This window comes from Lampris incognitus, chromosome 11 (assembly GCF_029633865.1).
Source record: "Lampris incognitus isolate fLamInc1 chromosome 11, fLamInc1.hap2, whole genome shotgun sequence".
Lineage (NCBI taxonomy): Eukaryota > Metazoa > Chordata > Actinopteri > Lampriformes > Lampridae > Lampris > Lampris incognitus.
The window spans coordinates 8,421,802-8,442,384 of NC_079221.1; the positions used below are offsets into that span (position 1 = coordinate 8,421,802).

At 46.2% G+C, this 20,583-nt stretch overlaps 1 protein-coding gene across 1 annotated transcript; it reads right to left on the bottom strand.

The window, feature by feature from the left end:
* Window positions 1-1,150: 1,150 nt before the first annotated feature.
* casq2 (calsequestrin 2) lies at window positions 1,151-15,209 on the bottom strand. The gene is made up of 11 exons (XM_056289228.1): window positions 14,713-15,209; window positions 10,406-10,490; window positions 9,180-9,280; window positions 8,772-8,883; window positions 7,463-7,536; window positions 7,234-7,364; window positions 7,027-7,072; window positions 5,970-6,024; window positions 2,733-2,833; window positions 2,500-2,574; window positions 1,151-2,344 (listed from the first exon to the last, which is right to left on the bottom strand). Exons 1-11 carry the CDS (start codon window positions 14,947-14,949, stop codon window positions 2,102-2,104), a joined length of 1,260 nt encoding a protein of 419 aa, XP_056145203.1. The 5' UTR covers window positions 14,950-15,209; the 3' UTR covers window positions 1,151-2,101.
* Between the last annotated feature and the right edge of the window lie 5,374 nt (window positions 15,210-20,583).

Below are 20,583 nucleotides of genomic sequence, written 5' to 3' on the forward strand. Positions count from 1 at the left end.
GTCTCCTCATTTGTGTACGTTACACTACATTGTAACGACCACGAATGGGTAGACTCGCTAGCCTGTTGGCTAACTGGACCCTTTAGTCGAGCGGTTAACGTAGCCGCCCGTGGCGCGGGCGACCCGGGTTCGGGTCCCGGCTGCGGCGGTTCCCGGCTGCCCCCTGCTGACACGGGGTTGTAAGTAGCAGCATGTGAACGTGTCCTCTGTCACTAAGCTGAATGTACAGCTCACCGTATATGCTGCACGTGTACTCAAGGTTGAGTGTGTGTCCGCGCTGCCACAGTGCATCTTATCGCCTTAATGCAACGATGAGGGGGGCGAGGACCAGGGGCGAGGACCAGGGGCGAATCAATGAGGCGGAGGGAGAGCAACGGAACACCGGGGGAAGGAAGGAAGGGTGTAGGGACGCAAGCAGGGGAATTGAAATATGACGAATTAACATTCAAATGAGGCTCCCAGCGTCGATCCGGCGGTGTAATGGTGATGTTATCTCTGGGCGGCTGCTTTTCGCCCCACTGATTCAGGTGAGAAATAAACCTCCAAGACTGAGGAAGAGGAGGAGGAGGAGGAATGGGTGAGAGGGGAGGGGAATGACGAGAGGCCTGTCGTTGAAGATGGGGCTTGTTGGAAAGCGCCTTGAATGATTTCAAAGCTGGAAAAACCCCAGTGCAGAACATGTACTTTATGGGGGATGGGGGGGGGGGCATTGAATCAGCAGACATTTGCATTACCTGAATATGGGAAACGGAACACCAACGCGGGGATCGCCGGTTCGAATCCCGTGTTACCTCCGGCTTGGTCGGGTGTCCCTACTGTCACAGTTGGCAGTGTCTGCGGGTGGGGAGCCGGATGTGGGTACGTGTCCTGGTCGCTGCACTAGCGCCTCCTCTGGTCGGGGGGGGGGACAGCGTGATCCTCCCACGCGCTACGTCCCCCTGGTGAAACTCCTCACTGCCAGGTGACAAGAAGCGGCTGGCGACTCCACATGTATGGGAGGAGGCATGTGGTGGTCTGCAGCCCTCCCGGGGTCGCCAGAGGGGGTGGAGCAGCGACCAGGGGCGGCCCAGGAGAGTGGGGTCGGAAACAACTGGGGAGAAAAGGGGGGAATTTTCTTTTTTAAGGAAAAGGAAGGAAACGCACATCGTTTGGTTTGCTTTATTTGTAACGCAACTGGCCACCAAAACCAGCCGATGTGGTTGAACAGATTCACTTTTCAGGTCAACACGTTAACAAGTGCACCAGCTGAAGTTCGGTATACAAAGTGCCACTCGCTGTTGGGGCAAGTTCTCTCTCGCCATCGTCACTCAGGCCCTCATTGTGTGTTAGGTAAAATAAAAACGGAAATTAGTTCAATAATATAAATATAACTTCAGATGACTACATGGTGTATACCTTTCCTCTCATTCTTACCGCAGTCCTTGTCTTACTGTACAGTCATTTACAGTCAAGAGTTACATGGGTTCGCTATGGTGCGGGTGACACAGCAGGTTGACTTGAGTTCATTCAAAGATGTGCACAAGTCCAGATCCGGTTTCTTCAGCCTGAACTCAAAGAGCGAAGAGATTTATTGGTGACGCAGATTCACGATTGACCGTTTGCAAAATGTGTCCAAGTCCTGCCTGCCTTTGTGTCCGACAGACTTCCAAAGTGAGCTCTGCTACTATAACGTGGGTGTCAAATCAGCATGGTAAACAAGCTAAGCTGACTGCGGCCAACTTACCTTTTAGCAGATGCAAGCGTGCCTGTTGATGGGCTCCTCGTTAACTGGAAGTGTGGTCTTCCACAAAGCTTAATCCATAGGAGACACTTTCGAAGGTCAGATTTGGGTGTGGGGAGGGACAGAACAACACACTGCCCTCCAGTCACTCAGGACGGCAAGAATCTGTTTTACAGTTTCCCCAACAACACCTGTTCCTTTATCATAGCTATGTATTTTTACTAATCTAGTATTATCGATCAATTGTTGCATCAAAAGTGTCGGTCTTTTCCGGGTATCGCAGCAGCGTCGTATGTCGGAGGAGGCGGACGACTGTTAAATGCTCATTGGAGTATCACTGCCAAGCTTTATTTTGCAAACGGTCAATTCACAGTCGATGAATTAGTCATCGTCGTCGTCATCATCACCATCTTCGTCATCATCTTCCTCTTCATCATCGTCATCGTCATCCTCATTATCGTCGTCGTCGTCGTCGTCGTCGTCATCATCATCGTCGTCGTCGTCATCATCATCATCATCTTCTGTGTTGACTTTGCCAGAGAGGACATCTTCTATCCAGTCCTCCAGCTCCTGGGCAGTGGGCAGGTCCTCCTCATCATCCATCTCCATCCACACACTGTCAGCCTATAGACAGAGAGAGTGAGAAAGAGAGCAAGAGAGAGAGAGAGAGAGCGAGGAGGAGAGAGAGAGAGAGAGAGGCTCAAATAATGTCAAAATGGGTTAAAGCATGCTAGACTAATCTCTATTGATTTGACTGGACAGGGTTGCCCTGAACTTACATCTGTCACATTGACAACTCCAATCTGGGGTCTGAACAAGTCCACCTTGAAGGTCTTCTCCCAGTATGGGATCAACTGCACATGATAGGGAGAGTCGCACATTAAACAGCCATGGATACTGGATGACCTCTCTACATCTTTCTATTTATATGTTGCTGCTTTCCCATCGCTGACTTTTTGTCTGTCTGTTCATTTGTCTTTCTGTCTGTCTGTGTGGTGGCACCACATCTCACCAGGGGGAAATCATCCGGGTCAATCCAGACGATGCTGAGGTCTGGAAGATGGGTGTTGTCTCTGGCCACCTCCTTTAGGATCTCCAAGAACTCAAAACCGTCTGCGAGGAACCAACAATACACAAAACCAGCTCAACAGTTAGTTACAATACTGAAGACTTACATGATATCACATGTGTTGTATGATAATCTGTGTTGCTAGCACATGCAAGACAATAGCTAACCCACAAATATTCAAACTAAGAACACTTTTATAGATGCTTATTTTAATAGAAGCCACATGGAAAAACAATAGAAAAGGTGTTGCTGTGACTAACAAGCAGATTTTAATGACTATTTATCTTATTTACGGTGAAAAAGTCTGCACACCCCTGTTAAAATGGCAGGTTTTTGTGATGTAAAAATATGAAGCCAAGATAAATCGTGTCAAAACATTTTCTGAGCTCAATGTGAAATTGCAACCTATAAAGATAAAGTGAAGAACAACAAGAAACATTTCAGGAGAGAAAAAAGGGAAAAATATAAAACTTACAATAAGCTGGTTGCACAAGTGTGCGCATCCTTTTATAATTGGGGGTGTGGCTGTGTTCAGAATCAACCAATCACAACCAAACTCATGTTAAATAGCAGTTACTACACACCTGCCATCAATGGGGCAGCGTCCGAGTGATGTCACAGCATTGCTGTCGCTATGGACGCGTCACAGGAAGTCAGACATGCGGAGCACGTTAGACAGTACAGCATGGCTGCGTTTACAACACCAAGTCACATATATGCTGCCATAAATCCGATAATAAAAAAAAAATTACGCAAAAAACGAAGAAAATTACAACAAACTGCTTACTTCTAATGCAGTCTAGTGGATCCGATGTCCGACTCCCGTTTCCTGCGAAGCTTCCGCTTCCGCTCAGGAGGGGCTAAAAACAGCTCATGGACGCTGCCATGGGACTGATTAACCCCAAATAAAGTTCAGATTTTCCAGTAGGATTTTCCTGACACCTTGCCATCTACATGCTGCCCCTTGGCCAGGTCATTCAAAATCACGACACGCTCTACCGTTTCTATGCCGATGACACTCAGTCATACACGCCACAAAAACCCACAGATCCTCGCGCCCTAGCAAATCCCACAACTTGCCTCTCTGACATTAAATCCTGGATGTCCGAAAGTTTTCTCAGATTTAATGATGTCTGAAGTCATTCTGTTCAGTCCCGAAAATTCCATCAGCCCTTTTTTTTTTTACTAGTCTTGGTGGTCTGTCGGGTAGTCTAAGATTCCTAAGATTCCTAGATACCCTAGATTCCCAGCATGCTGCTAGGAATCTTAGGGTAATATTCGATGCTATCCTCAGTTTTGATCAATCAAACATGTTGTTCAGTCGCGCTTTCTCCAGATCAAGCTTATCTCCAAAACTAGGTCATGTTTATCAACTGTCGATCTGCAAAAAGTTGTACGTGCGTTTATCTATTCTCGGCTTGACTACTGTAATGCACTTCACTCTGGTATCACTAAAGGCTCCCTCCACTGTCTGCAGTTGGTACCAAACGCCGCTGCTCGGCTCATTACTGGGACAAGGAGGCATGACCATATCACTCCTGTCTCCCTACACTGGCTCCCTGTTATATTTCGAATTGGTTTTAACATTTTTACTGCTCACTTTCAAGGTTTTAAATGGTCTTGCTCCTCCTGTGATTTATTGACTTGGTATGTCCCCCCTCGACCATTAAGCTCTGCAGATGGAGCCCTGTTGGTTATTCCCAGGTCTCGGTTTGTTACAAAGGCTGATCGGGCTTTTGCTGTTAGAGCCCCCACACTATGGACACCTCTTCCTGTTAAGCGAAGACAGACTAAGTCTCTAGCTTCTTTTAAATCTCGTCTTAACGCTTAAATTTCTTATTTTGGTCTTACTCTTATTTTTGCCTTGTCTGGGTTTTTTTTCCGGTTTTTTTTTTGTGAAGCACTTTGCAACATTGTTTTGGAAAAGTGCTATATAAATAAAATGATTAATTATTATTGTTATTATTGTTATCTTCTTGGTTCCATCCAACTGCAAAAGCCACAGTCCACAAAGAGCTTACAGAGCATGAATGGAATCACATTGTTGAAAGAGCTCCATCAGGAGATGGGTATAAGAGAATTTCCATGGCATCAGATTTTCCATGGAAGACAGTGAAGACAACCATCCACAAGTGGAGAAAATACAGAACAGTGACATTACCAAGAACAGGATGTCCCTCCAAAACTGATGAAAAGATAAGGAGAAAACTGTGCAGGGAGGCTGCCAAGAGGCTTACGGGAACATTAAAGTAGCTGCAGGAATTTCTGCCAAGTACTGGTTGCTCCCTCCATGTGACTACAACCTCCCGTATTCTTTATATGTCTGGGCTACAGGGTAGGGTGGCAAGACGGACGCCTTTTCACATGAAGAAAAAAAAAAAAAAAGATCCAAGCCCGGCTACATTTTGCAAAAAGATACTGCCGGTCTCCCAAAACCTTGTGGAAAAAATGTGTTATGGCTCTGAAACCAAGGTTGAACTTTTTGACCATAATTTCAAAAGGTATGTTTGGCACAAAAACACAGCACTTCATCAAAAAACAAGCTCCACAGTGAAGCACGGTGGTGGCAGCATCATGCTTTGAGGCTGCTTTTCTTCAGCTGGAACTGAGGCTTTAGTCAAGGTGGAGGAAATCATGAATAGCTCCAAATACCAATCGATTTTGGTGAAAAAAAACCTTCAGGCGTCTGCTAGATAGCTGAAGATGAAGAGGAATTTCACCTTCCAGCACTACAAAGACCCAAAGCACACATCCAAATCAACAAAGGAATGGCTTCACCAAAATAAATAAATAAATAAATAAAAATAAAAAAAATCGGCATTTTTGGAACGGCCCAGCCAGAGCTCAGACCTGAATCCAACTGAACATCTGTGGGGTGACCTGAAGAGGGCTGTGCACAGGAGATGCTCTTGCAGTTTGACAGATGTAGAATGTTTGTGGGGAAAGTTCTGACATGGTTTATCTTGGTTTCATTTTTTTTTAAACCTACCATTTTAACAAGGGTGGGTAGACTTTTTAAATCCACTGTATGTATCTAAATTTCATTATTTATTTTCCATCTCTTATTTTCACCATTTCTGCTGCAAATATTCCGTTTCCCCATGTGGCTCACCAAACTGCATTTGATATTATCTAACGTGACATTTTGAAGTGAGGAAACTCGTGCAAGTATGTTCTCACCCGGGTCCTCCTCTTCTGCAAAAGCCACAATGTGGATCCCTTCGATATCATCCTCCTGGTAATGAGAAATGTCTCGTCAAACGTAGACAGCGGAACCAAAGGCCCCTCTTACACCAGGTGTGAATGCAATCTTGACCTGATTATATTATCTGATCTATGTATAATTTGCAGAGGCTGAGCAGACTACTGCGAGTAACAATTCTTTGTGAACGGGACAAAGAAGTGATCAATCAATCAATCAGTCAAGTTGCATGACCAGTCGAGGTAGATCTGGCCTGAAGACGGTTGTGTACGAGCGAATGGTATACTTTAAAATGAGTTGCAGCGTGTTTGACTACATATGACTGTAGCGATAAGGCTTAGTGGTCAATAAGGCACTTTCTCACAGATGCAAACCCAAACTTTACTTACACTTGGGTGGGATCCTGCAGTAATCCATTCTGTGCTGTATGCATTTACACCTTGCACTGAGATGTGTTGTTTAGTATGCATATATGTGCAGACTCATAACATATTGATACTAGGAGTCAATGGAGGGGTTGAAGATTTTCAGCAAAACCACATTCCCCTTTTTTTTTTACCCCCCCCTTTTCACCCCAATTGTACCCGTCCAATTACTGCACTCTCCCAAGTCGTCCTGGTCGCTGCTCCAACCCCTCTGCTGATCCAGGGAGGGCTGCAGACTACCACATGCCTCCTCCCATACATGTGGAGTCACCAGCCGCTTCTTTTCACCTGACAGTGAGGAGTTTCGCCAGGGGGACATAGCACATGGGAGGATCATGCTATTCCCCCCCAGTTTCCCCTCCCCCCCAAACAGGCACACCGACCGACCAGAGGAGGTGCAAGTGCAGCAACCAGGACACATACCCACATCCGGCTTCCCACCTGCAGACACGGCCCATTGTGACTGTAAGGACTACCAAGCCAGAGGTAACACGGGGATTTGAACCGGCGATCCCCATGTTGGTAGGCAATGGAATAGACCACTACGCCACCCGGATGCCCCGTTCCACTTTTTTATGCTAGATCTGTGACCAAAAAAATCCTCACTCACCCACGTTTCAAACATGTCCTCTGCACGAAGCTTCCTCAGCGTTGGTCTGATGGCACAGAAAGGAGCGTGTCAACTGGATCACGCTCACTAGGTGTCATTTGAATACAATAGATCTCAAGTCATCAATTCCTTTGCATAAATCGTAATCAAGAGGGTTTAAATACACATTAGAGTGAAGTGTATGGTGCCATGTTGTTCCTTCTTTACCGTCTGTGCTTGTTTATAAATTCCACCAGTTTCTCCTCAGAGAGCGGCTTGCCTGGGATGGTGACAGGCTCCTCCATGAAGGGCTCGTAGAAGTCCACCTCGTTCATCTTCAGCGTGAGCTCTTTGGCCACCTGAAACGGAGAGAGAGAGAGGTTGCAGATGCAGACAGAGACGGATACCAACTATTCATTTCTGATCGTTTTTCGGTCGTGGGTGAATTTTTACTCACCGATTTTTCAAACGTGGCAAAGAATTTAATGTAGGGCTGAAAATGTTCAGCTGCCTCCTGAAACGCATGAAAGTCTGAGGATGAAAAGAGGGGAAATGAATGGTGAGAGTTTGAAGGGATGAAATCCACTTTGACTTATTTCTTTCATCTGGGGCTGTAGAGACGCTTTGCACTGCTGTCGTTGCTCTGTTAGCACACATCTGCACTAAGGACCTACCGGGGGGGGGGGCTCAGGAAACCTGGAATTAAAAGCTTGTTTTGGTTTGCAAATTTTATTTCTAACTAATTATAGTCATAAGTTCAGTTAAAATTGGCTCAAGGGACTTAAAGAAAATAGTGGAGGCTCTCTGAGGCCCCTCTCACCCCTTACAAAAGGTGCAAAATGGTTTAGTCCGCCCCTCACAAGCGTCTTGTCATGCAGCTCATCTAGTCCTGTCGTGAGTGACTGCTGATACAAGCACAAGCACAGGGTCAAAGAAAGCAAAATCTGGGTTCCAGGAAAGAAAAGAAAAAAAGGAAAGGTAGGGAAGGCAAAATGAGGGGAAACGACTGTTGAGTAATTTCTTCCAACAGAAAGTGAGTTAGGAGCTTTTAAAAGAAAGGTGGCTAGCTAACTAGCTAAAGAGGAAAGCTATGATAGCTAATTAGCTAAAGAGGAAAGCTATGATAGCTAACTAGCTAAAGAGGAAAGCTATGATAGCTAATTAGCTAAAGAGGAACGCTATGATAGCTAATTAGCTAAAGAGGAAAGCTATGATAGCTAACTAGCTAAAGAGGAAAGGGGCCCATAGAGACTGCTTATGTTTAAGGCCCACAATTTTGTGCTACACCCCTGCATGTGTGTGTGATTTCTCTGGCCTCGGGAGAGATGACGCTGTAACTGAAATAGATGAACTTCGTCCTCTGGTTCACGCTCCCACAGTGGGTCAGAGGTGACGCAGCAGCCGTTACGCTCATCTTGACAAGTGCACAACGCTCAGTGCTTAGACAGCACATAAAAATATGAAGAACAGCAGCTGGGTGTGCCTTTGTGGTAAAAATGGATCTGTAACTCTATAATGATGAGGGGGTAAATTTTATTAGTTTTACAGCAAAGGGTATGGGGCCATGAAGATCCCATCATAGAGTTATCTATCACGGATGCAGCAGGGTCAAGTTAAAGTTAACAAGGGTGACACACAAACACATACTGTTAACTGCATTTTTGGCCCTGCTGGCATCACACACACACACACACACACACACACACACACACACACACACACACACACACACACACACACGTAACTTGCTTGCGTCACACACTCACGCTCAGAGTCTTCGCTCTTGAAGTAGCCAACAAGGCGGATGTCCTCATCCATCCTATCAAAGGCTCTGAGCTCCAGCGGGTTTCCTATCATCTCCACCGGCTCCTCCAACAGCTGCAGACAGACAGACAGACAGACAGACAGACAGACAGACAGACAGACAGACAGACAGACAGACAGACAGACAGACAGACAGACAGACAGACAGACAGACAGACAGACAGACAGACAGACAGACAGACAGACAGACAGACAGACAGACAGACAGACAGACAGACAGGGAGATGGGGTAAGAGAGAGAGGAGGAGACCTAGCAGAGGAGCATATTGGCATGACTGGTAACTTTACTAGTACCAGTGTTGGTTATGGTACCAGCAGTTGAGCATTTGCTCCTCCACCACCCCACTTACATCCAGCAAGAACTCCACCAGGGTGCCGGCAGCGAGCAGGCCATCAAACTCGATCACTCGATCAGCCTTGAATACGTACACGCTGCCTTCCTCCTCCAGGCCTGTGCAGGTCGAAGGGAAAGTTGCACACCAGTTACATGAATACGATATACACAGTGTGTGGTGTGTGCGTGTGTACATACATGCATATGTTTGTTTTTCTATGCTTTTGAGGACTCTCACCGACTACATTCATCCCCTAGCCCCTAACCCTACAATTGACCATCGGAACTACAAGCCCATTCTTAACCCTTACTTACACCTTAACCTTAGTTATTTATTGATGTTTCAGGTCAGACTACTATTTATATTTATTGTTGCCGAAGAGATGAAATCTATATTTGTTACGTTGTTGTCATATAGGCCAGATTGCTATTTATATCCACTGTTTTAAATAGATCAGATCGTATTTATAACTTTCGGGATTGGTTTTGTGATGTATTGTCATGTTTTTATTTTGTCTCGATTGTTCTTTGTCTGCCTGTCCAATAGTTTTCTTATGTATTGTTGTGTTTTGACTTCTGCACTAATTGTCGTTTGTTTGCCTGCCCGGGGACTGCAGATGCAAATGAACTGCCGGCCAGCTCTGGTGCAGTTGTAAAATTGTGCGTGGTCCCTGTCAAACACACAATAAACTAAACTAAACCTGATTCTAATATTAACCTTAAGCCTAAAGTGCTAAAGAAGTGAGGCCTGGACAAATGTCCTCACTTTGCAAAAAAAATATCCTCTCACTTGTGGTTAGAAACTCAAAATAGGTCCTCATAAATTAAGCTGAATAGCAGCACACGCACACACGCACGCGCACTCTCACATGCACGCTCTCACAGACGCGCGCGCACACACGCACACAGCCCCCCCGTCTTAATCGCCGGGATGGTTACCGGCAGAGGTGCAAAAACCCGGTCCAGAAAGTAAAAACCCTAACCGTGTCTTTACTCCACCCACGTTCTAAACCATCAGATTGCACCGACTAGTTTCCCAAATCAGCTGTTTTAATACATGGATGGAGCACAGACACGGTTAGGGTTTTTACTTTCTGGACCGGGTTTTTCCACCTCTGGTTACAGGCACTTCTCATTCAGCACCGGTGTTTACGGAAAAACCAGAAGGAGGCCAAACACAAGTCGGCTGCACTGGGTAATCTTCTTAGGCCCGAGCAGTGTGACGGCTAAAGCCCCACGTACCCAGTTTCCTGGCCACCTTGGCATCTCTGTTGGAGTCCACCATTCCGAATCCGATGCCTTTTTCCTCCATGACCTGGGCCGCCAGCTGCAACAAAGAGGAAACGACAGGGGAGGCTAAACGAGCAGAAATACGGCGTGGTGAAAAAAGGCGAAGAAGAGCTGACGAGAGATGCGGAGAACAGGATGGGTGAATGGGTCAGTACTGTTACTTCCTGTTTTCGAACACACTTTTCTTCTCCTGTGTGGAGGTCGTAGCACTGGGCTCCAGACCTGATTTGGACACGGCGGCTTCACGTTAGCGTCCGTCGGGTTAAACGTACCCCCACTTCCACGCCGGACCACGAAACGTTGCGTAATTGCGCAACGCCCGAACGATGGTAAAATCAACGCTGACCTCTGATTGGTCAAAGAAACGCGTCACTGCGTCATTTTGCGTCATCGCGTCATCAATGCGCGCATGGGAGGTCGCCCGGCATTTTAGACGCCGAAGCGGTCGGAGCGGAGTTATCTTCAAAGTACATTTTGAAATTGGGGAGGAAAAAAAATAAAAAAAATGGAGAGCCGAAAATCTGGGACTCCCTAACAACACGGCATTTCGCCCGGATGGGCGTGGTTTGTGTTGGACGTTTTGCGAGCACTCACACGCATTCTAACTGTAGTGTTTCCCACTCACTTCACTGTAATTGTCTTTAGTTTTCTACAAACACCAATGTAACCGGTTATTTTCTTGCCCGGTGCGGGATTCGATACGAGATGTACTGCACCACAAGGCGACATCACTAACCGCTCGGCTAAAGGGTCAGACCCGTCAGCTAGGGGCTAACGTGTCTTATTGGTAGTTTACACTGACATTTCTGTGCATCTTAAGTTTCCTACTGGAATCATCAAAACCTTGGACTTTGTGTTATTGTGAGAAATATTGTGTTGCAAAGACACTTTGTGTGGTTTATTCCAGCTTAAATACAACTGTAAACTAATAAGACACGTTAGCCCCTAGCGAACGGATCTGACCCTTTAGCCGAGCGGCTAGTGACGTCGCCTTGTGGTGTAGTACACGTATCGAATCCCGCACCGGGCAAGAAAATAACCGCTCACATTTGCTTTAGTTTAAGTAGCGGCTGTTTATCTTCGAGATTTTCACTTTGCAACCAATTTCAGCCCGATTTCAGCCCAGACGGTGCCCACCATGTACACGTGTGTTCCGGATGTTTGCTCGATGTCAAGTTGCTCAGTGGGTCATGTGCTTAAATGTTGGCAATACAGAGAACTCCAGTTCAGGCTGACTGTGATGTCAAAAAACAAACGGTGTAGGGGGCTTCCGGGTGGCGTGGCCCTCTATTCCGTCGCCTACCAACACGGGGATCGCCAGTCGGAATCCCCCGTGTTGCCTCCGGCTCGGCCGGGCGTCCCTACAGACACAGTTGGCCGTGTGTGCGGGTGGGAAGTCGGATGTGGGTATGTGTCCTGGTGGCTGCACTAGCGCCTCCTCTGGTCGGTCGGGGCGCCTGTTCGCGGGGGGGGGGGTGGTATTGTGATCCTCCCACGCGCTACGACCCCCTGGTGAAACTCCTCACTATCAGCTGACGACTCCACATGTATGGGAGGAGGCATGTGGTAGTCTGCAGCCCAGATCGGCAGAGGGGGAGGAGCAGCGACCGGGGACGGCCCGGAAGAGTGGGGTAATTGGCCGGATACAATTACAGTTGGGGAGAAAAGGGGGGGGGGTGTGAATGGCTTCATTAAACATATACGGTCTAATGTAAAATACAGATATATAGCGTTTTTTAGCAGCTGATGAGTGCGCGACGCACCAAACAAGCTTGTATTGCTATATATTAAAGGTTTTTTTCCACACACACACACACACACACACACACACTGTGTGTGTGTGTGTGTGTGTGTGTGTGTGTGTGTGTATATATATATATATATAGCGTTTTTTTTCGGATACCATCAATGATGCTGATAAGAGTGCTCAACAAATGAGGAGCGGAATATTAAGATAGATGCAGGGAAAAAACTTATATATATATATATATATATATACACACACACACACACACACACACACACACACACACACACACACACACACCACTTCAGTGTTTGCAAGAAGGCTGGGGGTGACTGAAGGGGTGGGATGGGGAGGGGGGCGTCACAAAGACAAAATTATATAATAACCCAAACCGCCTCATTCCATACAAGGAAAGCCTTATATTAGAGCCGTTGTGCTGTGAATTAAATGAGCTGACTGCGACTTTGGCAAAACAGTAACCCTCATGAACAAAGACATTCCCAAATGGATCAGACTCGTGTGCCTGCTCATACCCCCGAACGGCCAGTCACTTCTCTGGGAGTGCCGGGACAGGAAATGGACAGATTTGGGACAGGGTGTAAGGTTGTGTGATCGCCTGTGTCTGTGTTTAACCATGACCAGTTCCAATCAAAAGTTAAAAATCTTTCATCTCAGACAGACAGACAGATAGACAGACAGGCAGACAGACAGACAGATAGACAGATAGATAGATAGATAGATAGATAGATAGATAGATAGATAGATAGATAGATAGATAGATAGATAGATAGATAGATAGATAGATAGATAGATAGATAGATAGATGGATGCATAAGTCTCAAACATTGTTAAATCTTGTTGAATCCAGCATGTTTACTCTGTGTGTGTGTGTGTGTGTGTGTTTGATGTGCTTGTACACGTCATCCATTTCAGTGATGCTGATGAGGGCATCACAGTCGAGATGTGGACTGACTTTTAAACCCCCTCTTACGCAAGCAGGACCAGGAAACACAAGAGTAACACAGCTAGATTGGGGCGGCAGTAGCCCAGGAGGTAGAGTAGGTCATCTGGTGACTGGAGGGTTGCCGGTTCGATTCTCGGCTCCTCCTGGCAAAAAAATGTCAAGGTGTCCCTGAGCAACACACCTGACTGCTCCCGGTGGACTGGTTGTTACCTTGCATGGTTGACACCACCATTAGTGTGTGAGCATATGTGTGCATGGATGAATGTGAGGCATTCATTGTCAAGCGCTTTGCTTGACCATTTATCAGGTTGAAAAGTGCTGCAGTCCATTTAGCTAGCTAGTTAGCTAGCTAGCTAGCTAGCTAGACGGATGGATAGAAGTTCAAGTTGATCATTGTACATGGTCCAACTGGTGCTCAAGCAAATGGGGCCCACCTGTGCTGTGTGAAATAACTGGGGCTGTTATCGGGACTTGAGGACTGGGCTCAGGTTACATGTGACAGATCAGAAGGCCAGTCAGCACAGGTCACGTGAAACATGAGACTGGAAACAGTGCACATCGTGCACGAGCCCACGGCGGCTATATCCTACTGTACAGGGTTCAGACGGATCAGAGAGATCATAAACTCCATTAGACAGGAGACCAGCTGCTCAAGCTGAGCCCGCATATCGAAACAGCTTAATAATAGTTTTATTTTTGGGTTGGACGCAGCCGAGATAAAACCCGAATGGAGGAGAATTGTGCTCCTTTTAGTTTAACGCTGAACATGAAGATGTGCATTTATGTGTGTTTATGTATACATGTGTGTAAACACACACATACAGTAAATAGAAACGAGTGCTTGGCCGTCTAGTGTAGAGCCAACTGGAATGTTCCTCATGTTTCTGTCAGACGGAGGTGCAAAATCACTTACACTGATAGAAATAACCATACATGACAGCCGTGCACCTTGTTGGGTAGCTATTTACATGCATTTTATGCACGTGCATGTGCACACACACACACACACACACACACACACACACACACACACATTGACCTTGAAGAAAAAGACATAGGCTCGTATGTTTATGGAGATATCTGAGGACATGGAGACGACAGGCCTGTAATGTATAGCCCAAACCTCAGTGTGCAGTACTTAATAAAGGGGGAAGGGGAGGGGGGGGGAGCTCCCTTGAGTGACAGACCTCACCGTTAGGCTATGTGCCTATCGGAGTACCACTGTCCATCTACTGTACGGTAAATCAGTGTTATGGGTCTGGTTAATGGGCAGAGATGACCTATTCACCCAAGACTACTAGTCTCCACTTCGTGTCACCCCTCCAACCAACCAACCAGTGCCTAGACACTATCATACCTCCTGATCGTATTCAGCCCTCTTTCCTCTCCCTTATTTGGTGGCATTCCTCTCAGACTAGCATTCATTGTCATCCAGATTTGTCACATCACACAGCTCCGACCCCTCTGTCCCATTCCACAAACCAGCATCTCTTCTCTCCCTCTCCTCCACCCCTGCTTCTGTTTCAGTTCTTTGCCCCAATATCTTACCTCCAGCACCAGCTCGGTCATCTGGTGTTTTTTTTGCAGCTCCTTGCCCTCTGGTATGGGCTCGTGGTAAAGAAGGCACAGCATGCTGTGCTTCTTCAGGACCTTCTTGTAGTTCTTGTCATTGATGTCCACAACGCGGTCCTTTCCGTCGTACTGGGGGAACTCCAGGCCTTTCTCAGCAGGGCTCAGCGGCAGGAAGCTCAGGCAAGGGAACAGGAACAACCACAGGGAGCGCATGGTCCACACCCCGGCAAGTCAGAGGAGTATACGGTTGATTTCGCAGTGCACACAGCCGTACCGCCGGCAAGGTCACGAGTAAAAGTGAAAGGAAGTGACGGCGCAGCAGGCTGTCAGACGAACGCTGTTCCTTAAGAGGGACGTCCACTTAGTCGCCCGTAGTCCAACTTCCAAAATGGTGGAGCCAGAAACCCTGTCTCCCCTGTCTCTCCGGCAGAGACAAAGGGGAAAAGAGGAGCAGTGTCAGGGCCTGTGACAGTGTCTGGGCTGGATGCCGTGTCTCACCCCCCCCTCCCCCCGCCTCCCAATCACTCATGCAGGACAGGACCATTTTTAGGAGACCAGTTGTTTGGAGGCTAAAAATAAAAGGGTGAGCACAAAAAGTGAGAGAGAGAGAGGACAGGAGAGGAGCCGATAGTCATTTGCGCAGCCCTTAAGCACATTCTCTCTTCATCTCTCCCAGGCATCCGCTGGTGTGTGGAGGGGAGTTGAGCCCCAGAGATTTGGGGGGGTTCAGTTATTTTGGGTCGTGTAAGTCTTTCTGGAGCAACAGGCGAAGCGGGTAGGAGGTTGGTGCCGGAGTGGAAAATGATGCTATATTATAAGTGACAGCTCGCAGAACAATCTGCCAACAGGTGTGCAAAGGGCAACAGCAGTATCTCCACGCTAAGGAGTGTGCGAGTGACAATAGGGCGGTTCTGCTGCAGACGTGGCCTCAGACAGCTTCTCGTGGACATACATGAGCGTTTACAGCGTGCTATCAGAAGCAGGCCTCGGTCGGTTGTAATTTGCTCCGAGAGGAGTGGGATGCCCGATATTTTACGCCATCTGAAAGCCCCTTTAACATGTTTTCTGGGAATTCATTTGACACCACGTTGATCGCCCTGATGCAGTAAACTCCACCCCACGTGGCGCCCTAAGTATTTTATATGAAACGCAAAGTGTTGTGCTTATTCTCATTAGCAGTGATTGGAAGAACGGTGTATTTTATCCCCTTGGCACCTTTCGGCACACTCAAGGTCACCTTACAGAAAGAAGAAAAACAACAGCCAACAATTAACACGGTTAAAACGCAATCAAATTAATGGTGAGTACACGGGCGTCGGGGTAGCACGGTGGTCTATTCAGTTGCCTAGCAACACGGGGATCGCCGGTTCGACTCCCCGTGTTGCCCCCGGCTTGGTCGAGCGTCCCTACAGACGCAACTGGCCGTGTCTGCTGGTGGGAAGCCGGATGTGGGTATGTGTCCTGGTCGCTGCACTAGCGCCTCCTCTGGTCGGTCGGGGCGCCTGTACGGGGGAGAAACTGGGGGGGAATAGCGTGATCCCCCCCCCCTTCACTACGCCCCCCCCCATATCCTCGCTGTCAGATGGAAAGAAGCGGCTGGCGACTCCATGTGTATAGGAGGAGGCATGTGGTAGTCTGCTGCCCTCCCCGGATCAGCAGAGGGGGCGGAGCAGCGACCGGGACGGCTCGGAAGAGTGGGGTAATTGGCCAAGTACAATTAGGAGAAAAGCGGGGGTGGGAGCAGCTGATGAGTGCGCGACGCACGAAACAAGCTTGTACTGCTATGCATTAAAACTTTTATTTCCTGTATCTGTGTTGATATATATATATATATATATATATATATATATATATATATATATATATATATATATATATATATATACACTACCGTTCAAAAGTTTGGGATCACCCAAACAATTTTGTGTTTTCCATGAAAAGTCACACTTATTCACCACCATATGTTGTGAAATGAATAGAAAATAGAGTCAAGACATTGACAAGGTTAGAAATAATGATTTGTATTTGAAATAAGATTTCAAATACAAATACATACATTTCGATGTTTGTGCTGTCCTCTGAAGGGAGTAGTACACACCGGTGTAGGAAATCTTCAATTTCTTAGCAATTTCTCGCATGGAATAGCCTTCATTTCTAAGAACAAGAATAGACTGTCGAGTTTCAGATGAAAGTTCTCTTTTTCTGGCCATTTTGAGCGTTTAATTGACCCCACAAATGTGATGCTCCAGAAACTCAATCTGCTCAAAGAAGAGCCCATCCAACCAATCCAAGTTGTGGGAGCTGCTTCTGGAAGCGTGGGGTGCAATTTCTCCAGATTACCTCAACAAATTAACAGCTAGAATGCCAAAGGTCTGCAATGCTGTAATTGCTGCAAATGGAGGATTCTTTGACGAAAGCAAAGTTTGATGTAAAAAAAATCTTATTTCAAATACAAATCATTATTTCTAACCTTGTCAATGTCTTGACTCTATTTTCTATTCATTTCACAACATATGGTGGTGAATAAGTGTGACTTTTCATGGAAAACACAAAATTGTTTGGGTGATCCCAAACTTTTGAACGGTAGTGTATATATATATATATTAGTGGTGGGACTTGATTAAAAAAATTAATCGAATTAATTATGGACTTTGTAATTAATTAATCGTAATTAATCGCATTTTAATCGCATATCGATATTTGACACCAGAAGCAACATTTTTCAATTCAAACAGGTCTTGGTAGATGACTAAATCAACGAATAGACACGTACATACGTTTAAACAACAAAATCCTGTTTGTTTTGTTCAAAACAAGTTTGTTTTGTTAACACTGTACTTTTTGTAACCCCTGATCTTCTACCACTGAAAGGGGTCTACAGTCCACAGCGATCCATTTGGCCAGTGAGTTTGTTAATTTATCAGACGTGGGCTTACTCATCTTGGCTTTGAACCCCGTCACCTGGTGGAGAGTCGGTGGGCTACTCTGCTTGGTTGTACTAGGAGCGTTAGCGTTAGCGTTAGCTCCGGTGTTGGTACTAGCTGCAACGTGTTTCGCATTCAGGTGGTACCGGAGGCCTGAATCACTGCGGTGGAATGCAAACCCTTTGTTGCAGAGTCTGCACACAACAGCGCTCTTATCTGGGCTTCCATCCGACCGCTTTTTAAACGTAACTTTCCCCTCCACGGAGCTAAGCAACGCGGTGTCGTCCTTGTCGTCCATCGCATCTGTTGTTAGCATACTAAGTCGTTAGCCTGACCTACTCCGCCTTCCGCTTGACTGACGTCACTCGGTGCATCGGTATAATCCGTACGCCAGAAACGAGTGCACTGAGAGGCGTTCCGTGTTGACTGGAGGGTAAAAATAAAATGCGATAAAATACGTTAATTTTTTTTAACGCCGTTATTTTTCCTATAATTAATTATCGAATTAACGCGTTAAAGTCCCAACCCTAATATATATATATATTGTGGTGACCCGCATCTATATAACGGGAGACATTCACCTAAGAGGACGGTGTACCTTTAAGGGAAGAGGTGAGGGGTCAGATAATGCACTTCCGCTTCCGGTTCAGAGTTCAGTATCGTCTAAATGTATGACATCCTAAGTTGGAGCTAGTAAACTACCTCGACTACGTCTACTCTCACGTCTCCTGTCTCGTTGTTTTCTAACTCCACAATATATATATATATAGTGGTGTGAAAAAGTGTTTGCCCCCTTCCTGATTTCTTATTTTTTTGCATGTTTGTCACACTTAAATGTTTCAGATCATCAAACAAATTTAAATATTAGACAAAGATAACACAAGTAAACACAAAATGCAGTTTTTAAATGAAGGTTTTTATTATTAAGGGGGGAAAAAATCCAAAGCTACATGGCCCTGTGTGAAAAAGTGATTGCCCCCTAAACCTAATAACTGGTTGGGCCACCCTTAGCAGCAACAACTGCAATCAAGCGTTTGCGATAACTGGCAGTGAGTCTTTTACGACGCTGTGGAGGAATTTTGGCCCGCTCGTCTTTGCAGAATTGTTGTAATTCAGCCACATTGGAGGGTTTTCGAGCATGAACCGCCTTTTTAAGGTCATGCCACGGCATCTCAATCGGATTCAGGTCAGGACTTTGACTAGGCCACTCCAAAGTCTTTATTTTGTTTTTCTTAAGCCATTCAGAGGTGGACTTGCTGTTGTGTTTTGGATCATTGTCCTGCTGCAGAACCCAAGTGTGCTTCAGCTTGAGGTCACGAACAGATGGCCGGACATTCTCCTTCAGGATTTTTTGGTAGACAGCAGAATTCATGGTTCCATTTACCACAGCAAGTCTTCCAGGTCCTGAAGCAGCAAAACAGTCCCAGACCATCACACTACCACTACCATATTTTACTGTTGGTATGATGTTCCTTTTCTGAAATGCTGTGTTACTTTTATGCCAGATGTAATGGGACACACACCTTCCAAAAAGTTCAACTTTTGTCTCGTCAGTCCACAGAGTATTTTCCCAAAGTCTTGGGGATCCTCAAGATGTTTTCTGGCAAAACTGAGATGAGCCTTTATGGTCTTTTTGCTCAGCAGTGGTTTTCGTCTTGGAACTCTGCCATGCAGGCCATTTTTGCCCAGTCTCTTTCCTATGGTGGAGTCATGAACACTGACCTTAACTAAGGCAAGTGAGGCCTGCAGTTCTTTGGATGTTGTTGTGGGATCTTTTATGACCTCTTGGATGGGTCGTCGCTGCGCTCTTGGGGTAATTTTGGTCGGCCGGCCACTCCTGGGAAGGTTCACCACTGTTCCGTGTTTTCGCCATTTGTGGATAATGGCTCTCACTGTGGTTCGCCGGAGTCCCAAAGCTTTAGAAATGGCTTTATAACCTTTTCCAGATTGATAGATTTCAATTACTTTGTTTCTCATTTGTTCCTGATTTTCTTTGGATCGCAGCATGATGTCTAGCTTTTGAGGATCTTTTGGTCTACTTCACTTTGTCAGGCAGGTCCTATTTAAGTGATTTCTTGATTGAGAAGAGGTGTGGCAGTAATCAGGCCTTGGTATGGCTAGAGAAATTGAACTCAGCTTTCCAAAGATGTGATAAACCACACTTAATTTATGTTTTAACAGGGGGGGGGAGATCACTTTTTCACACAGGGCCATGTGGCTTTGGATTTTTCTTTCCCCTCAATAATAAAAATCTTCATTAAAAAACTGCATTTTGTGTTTACTTGTGTTATCTTTGTCTAATATTTAGATTAGTTTGATGATCTGAAACATTTAAGTGTGACAAACATGCAAAAAAATAAGAAATCAGGAAGGGGGCAAACACTTTTTCCCACCGCTGTATATAAGGCGAATATGTGACAGTAGACATCGGTGAGATTTTATGTGGAGGATGCGTGACGAAAGATGACATGTCAGACAAGACTAAAATTCACAAACCAGGCACAGGACCCAGTGTGGGATCTCTGCAGACCTCGTTCGTCCATGTAAACTGGGCTACTGTGGATGTGTGCGTGCGTGTGTGAAGGCAGCCCAGAGCCCCTCTGTGCAGGGTTTGTTTTTAGCCGGTCATATTTAGTAACACGATCTGTTGACTCGCCCATTGTCACTTCATCCAGAAGGGGTTGGCCGGTGCCTCCGGTTCTCTGTGGCGTTGTGAATATAATACGTTTGTACCTGAAGCTTCAAACTGTGCTAGCTCTTATTCCAATTTCAGCCCCCCCCCCCAAATTCTAAATAAAGAATGAGAAAGGTATTCTGGGGGATGGACGTTTCGCAGCATGTTTTGAAGGTGTGGGCTGTGACGCAGAGCTTTGGCATCCTGGAAATCTCTCTCCATTCAAGACTACACAAACCCTCTCAGATC

Coding starts and splice junctions, on each gene's coding strand:
- casq2 (XM_056289228.1), bottom strand. CDS start 14,949: ATGCGCTCCCTGTGGTTGTTCCTGTTCCCTTGCCTGAGCTTCCTGCCG. Junction 7,073..7,233: donor TTTATAAACAAGCACAGACG/GTAAAGAAGGAA, acceptor CTGTGCCATCAG/ACCAACGCTGAGGAAGCTTC. Junction 2,345..2,499: donor GAGTTGTCAATGTGACAGAT/GTAAGTTCAGGG, acceptor CTCTGTCTATAG/GCTGACAGTGTGTGGATGGA.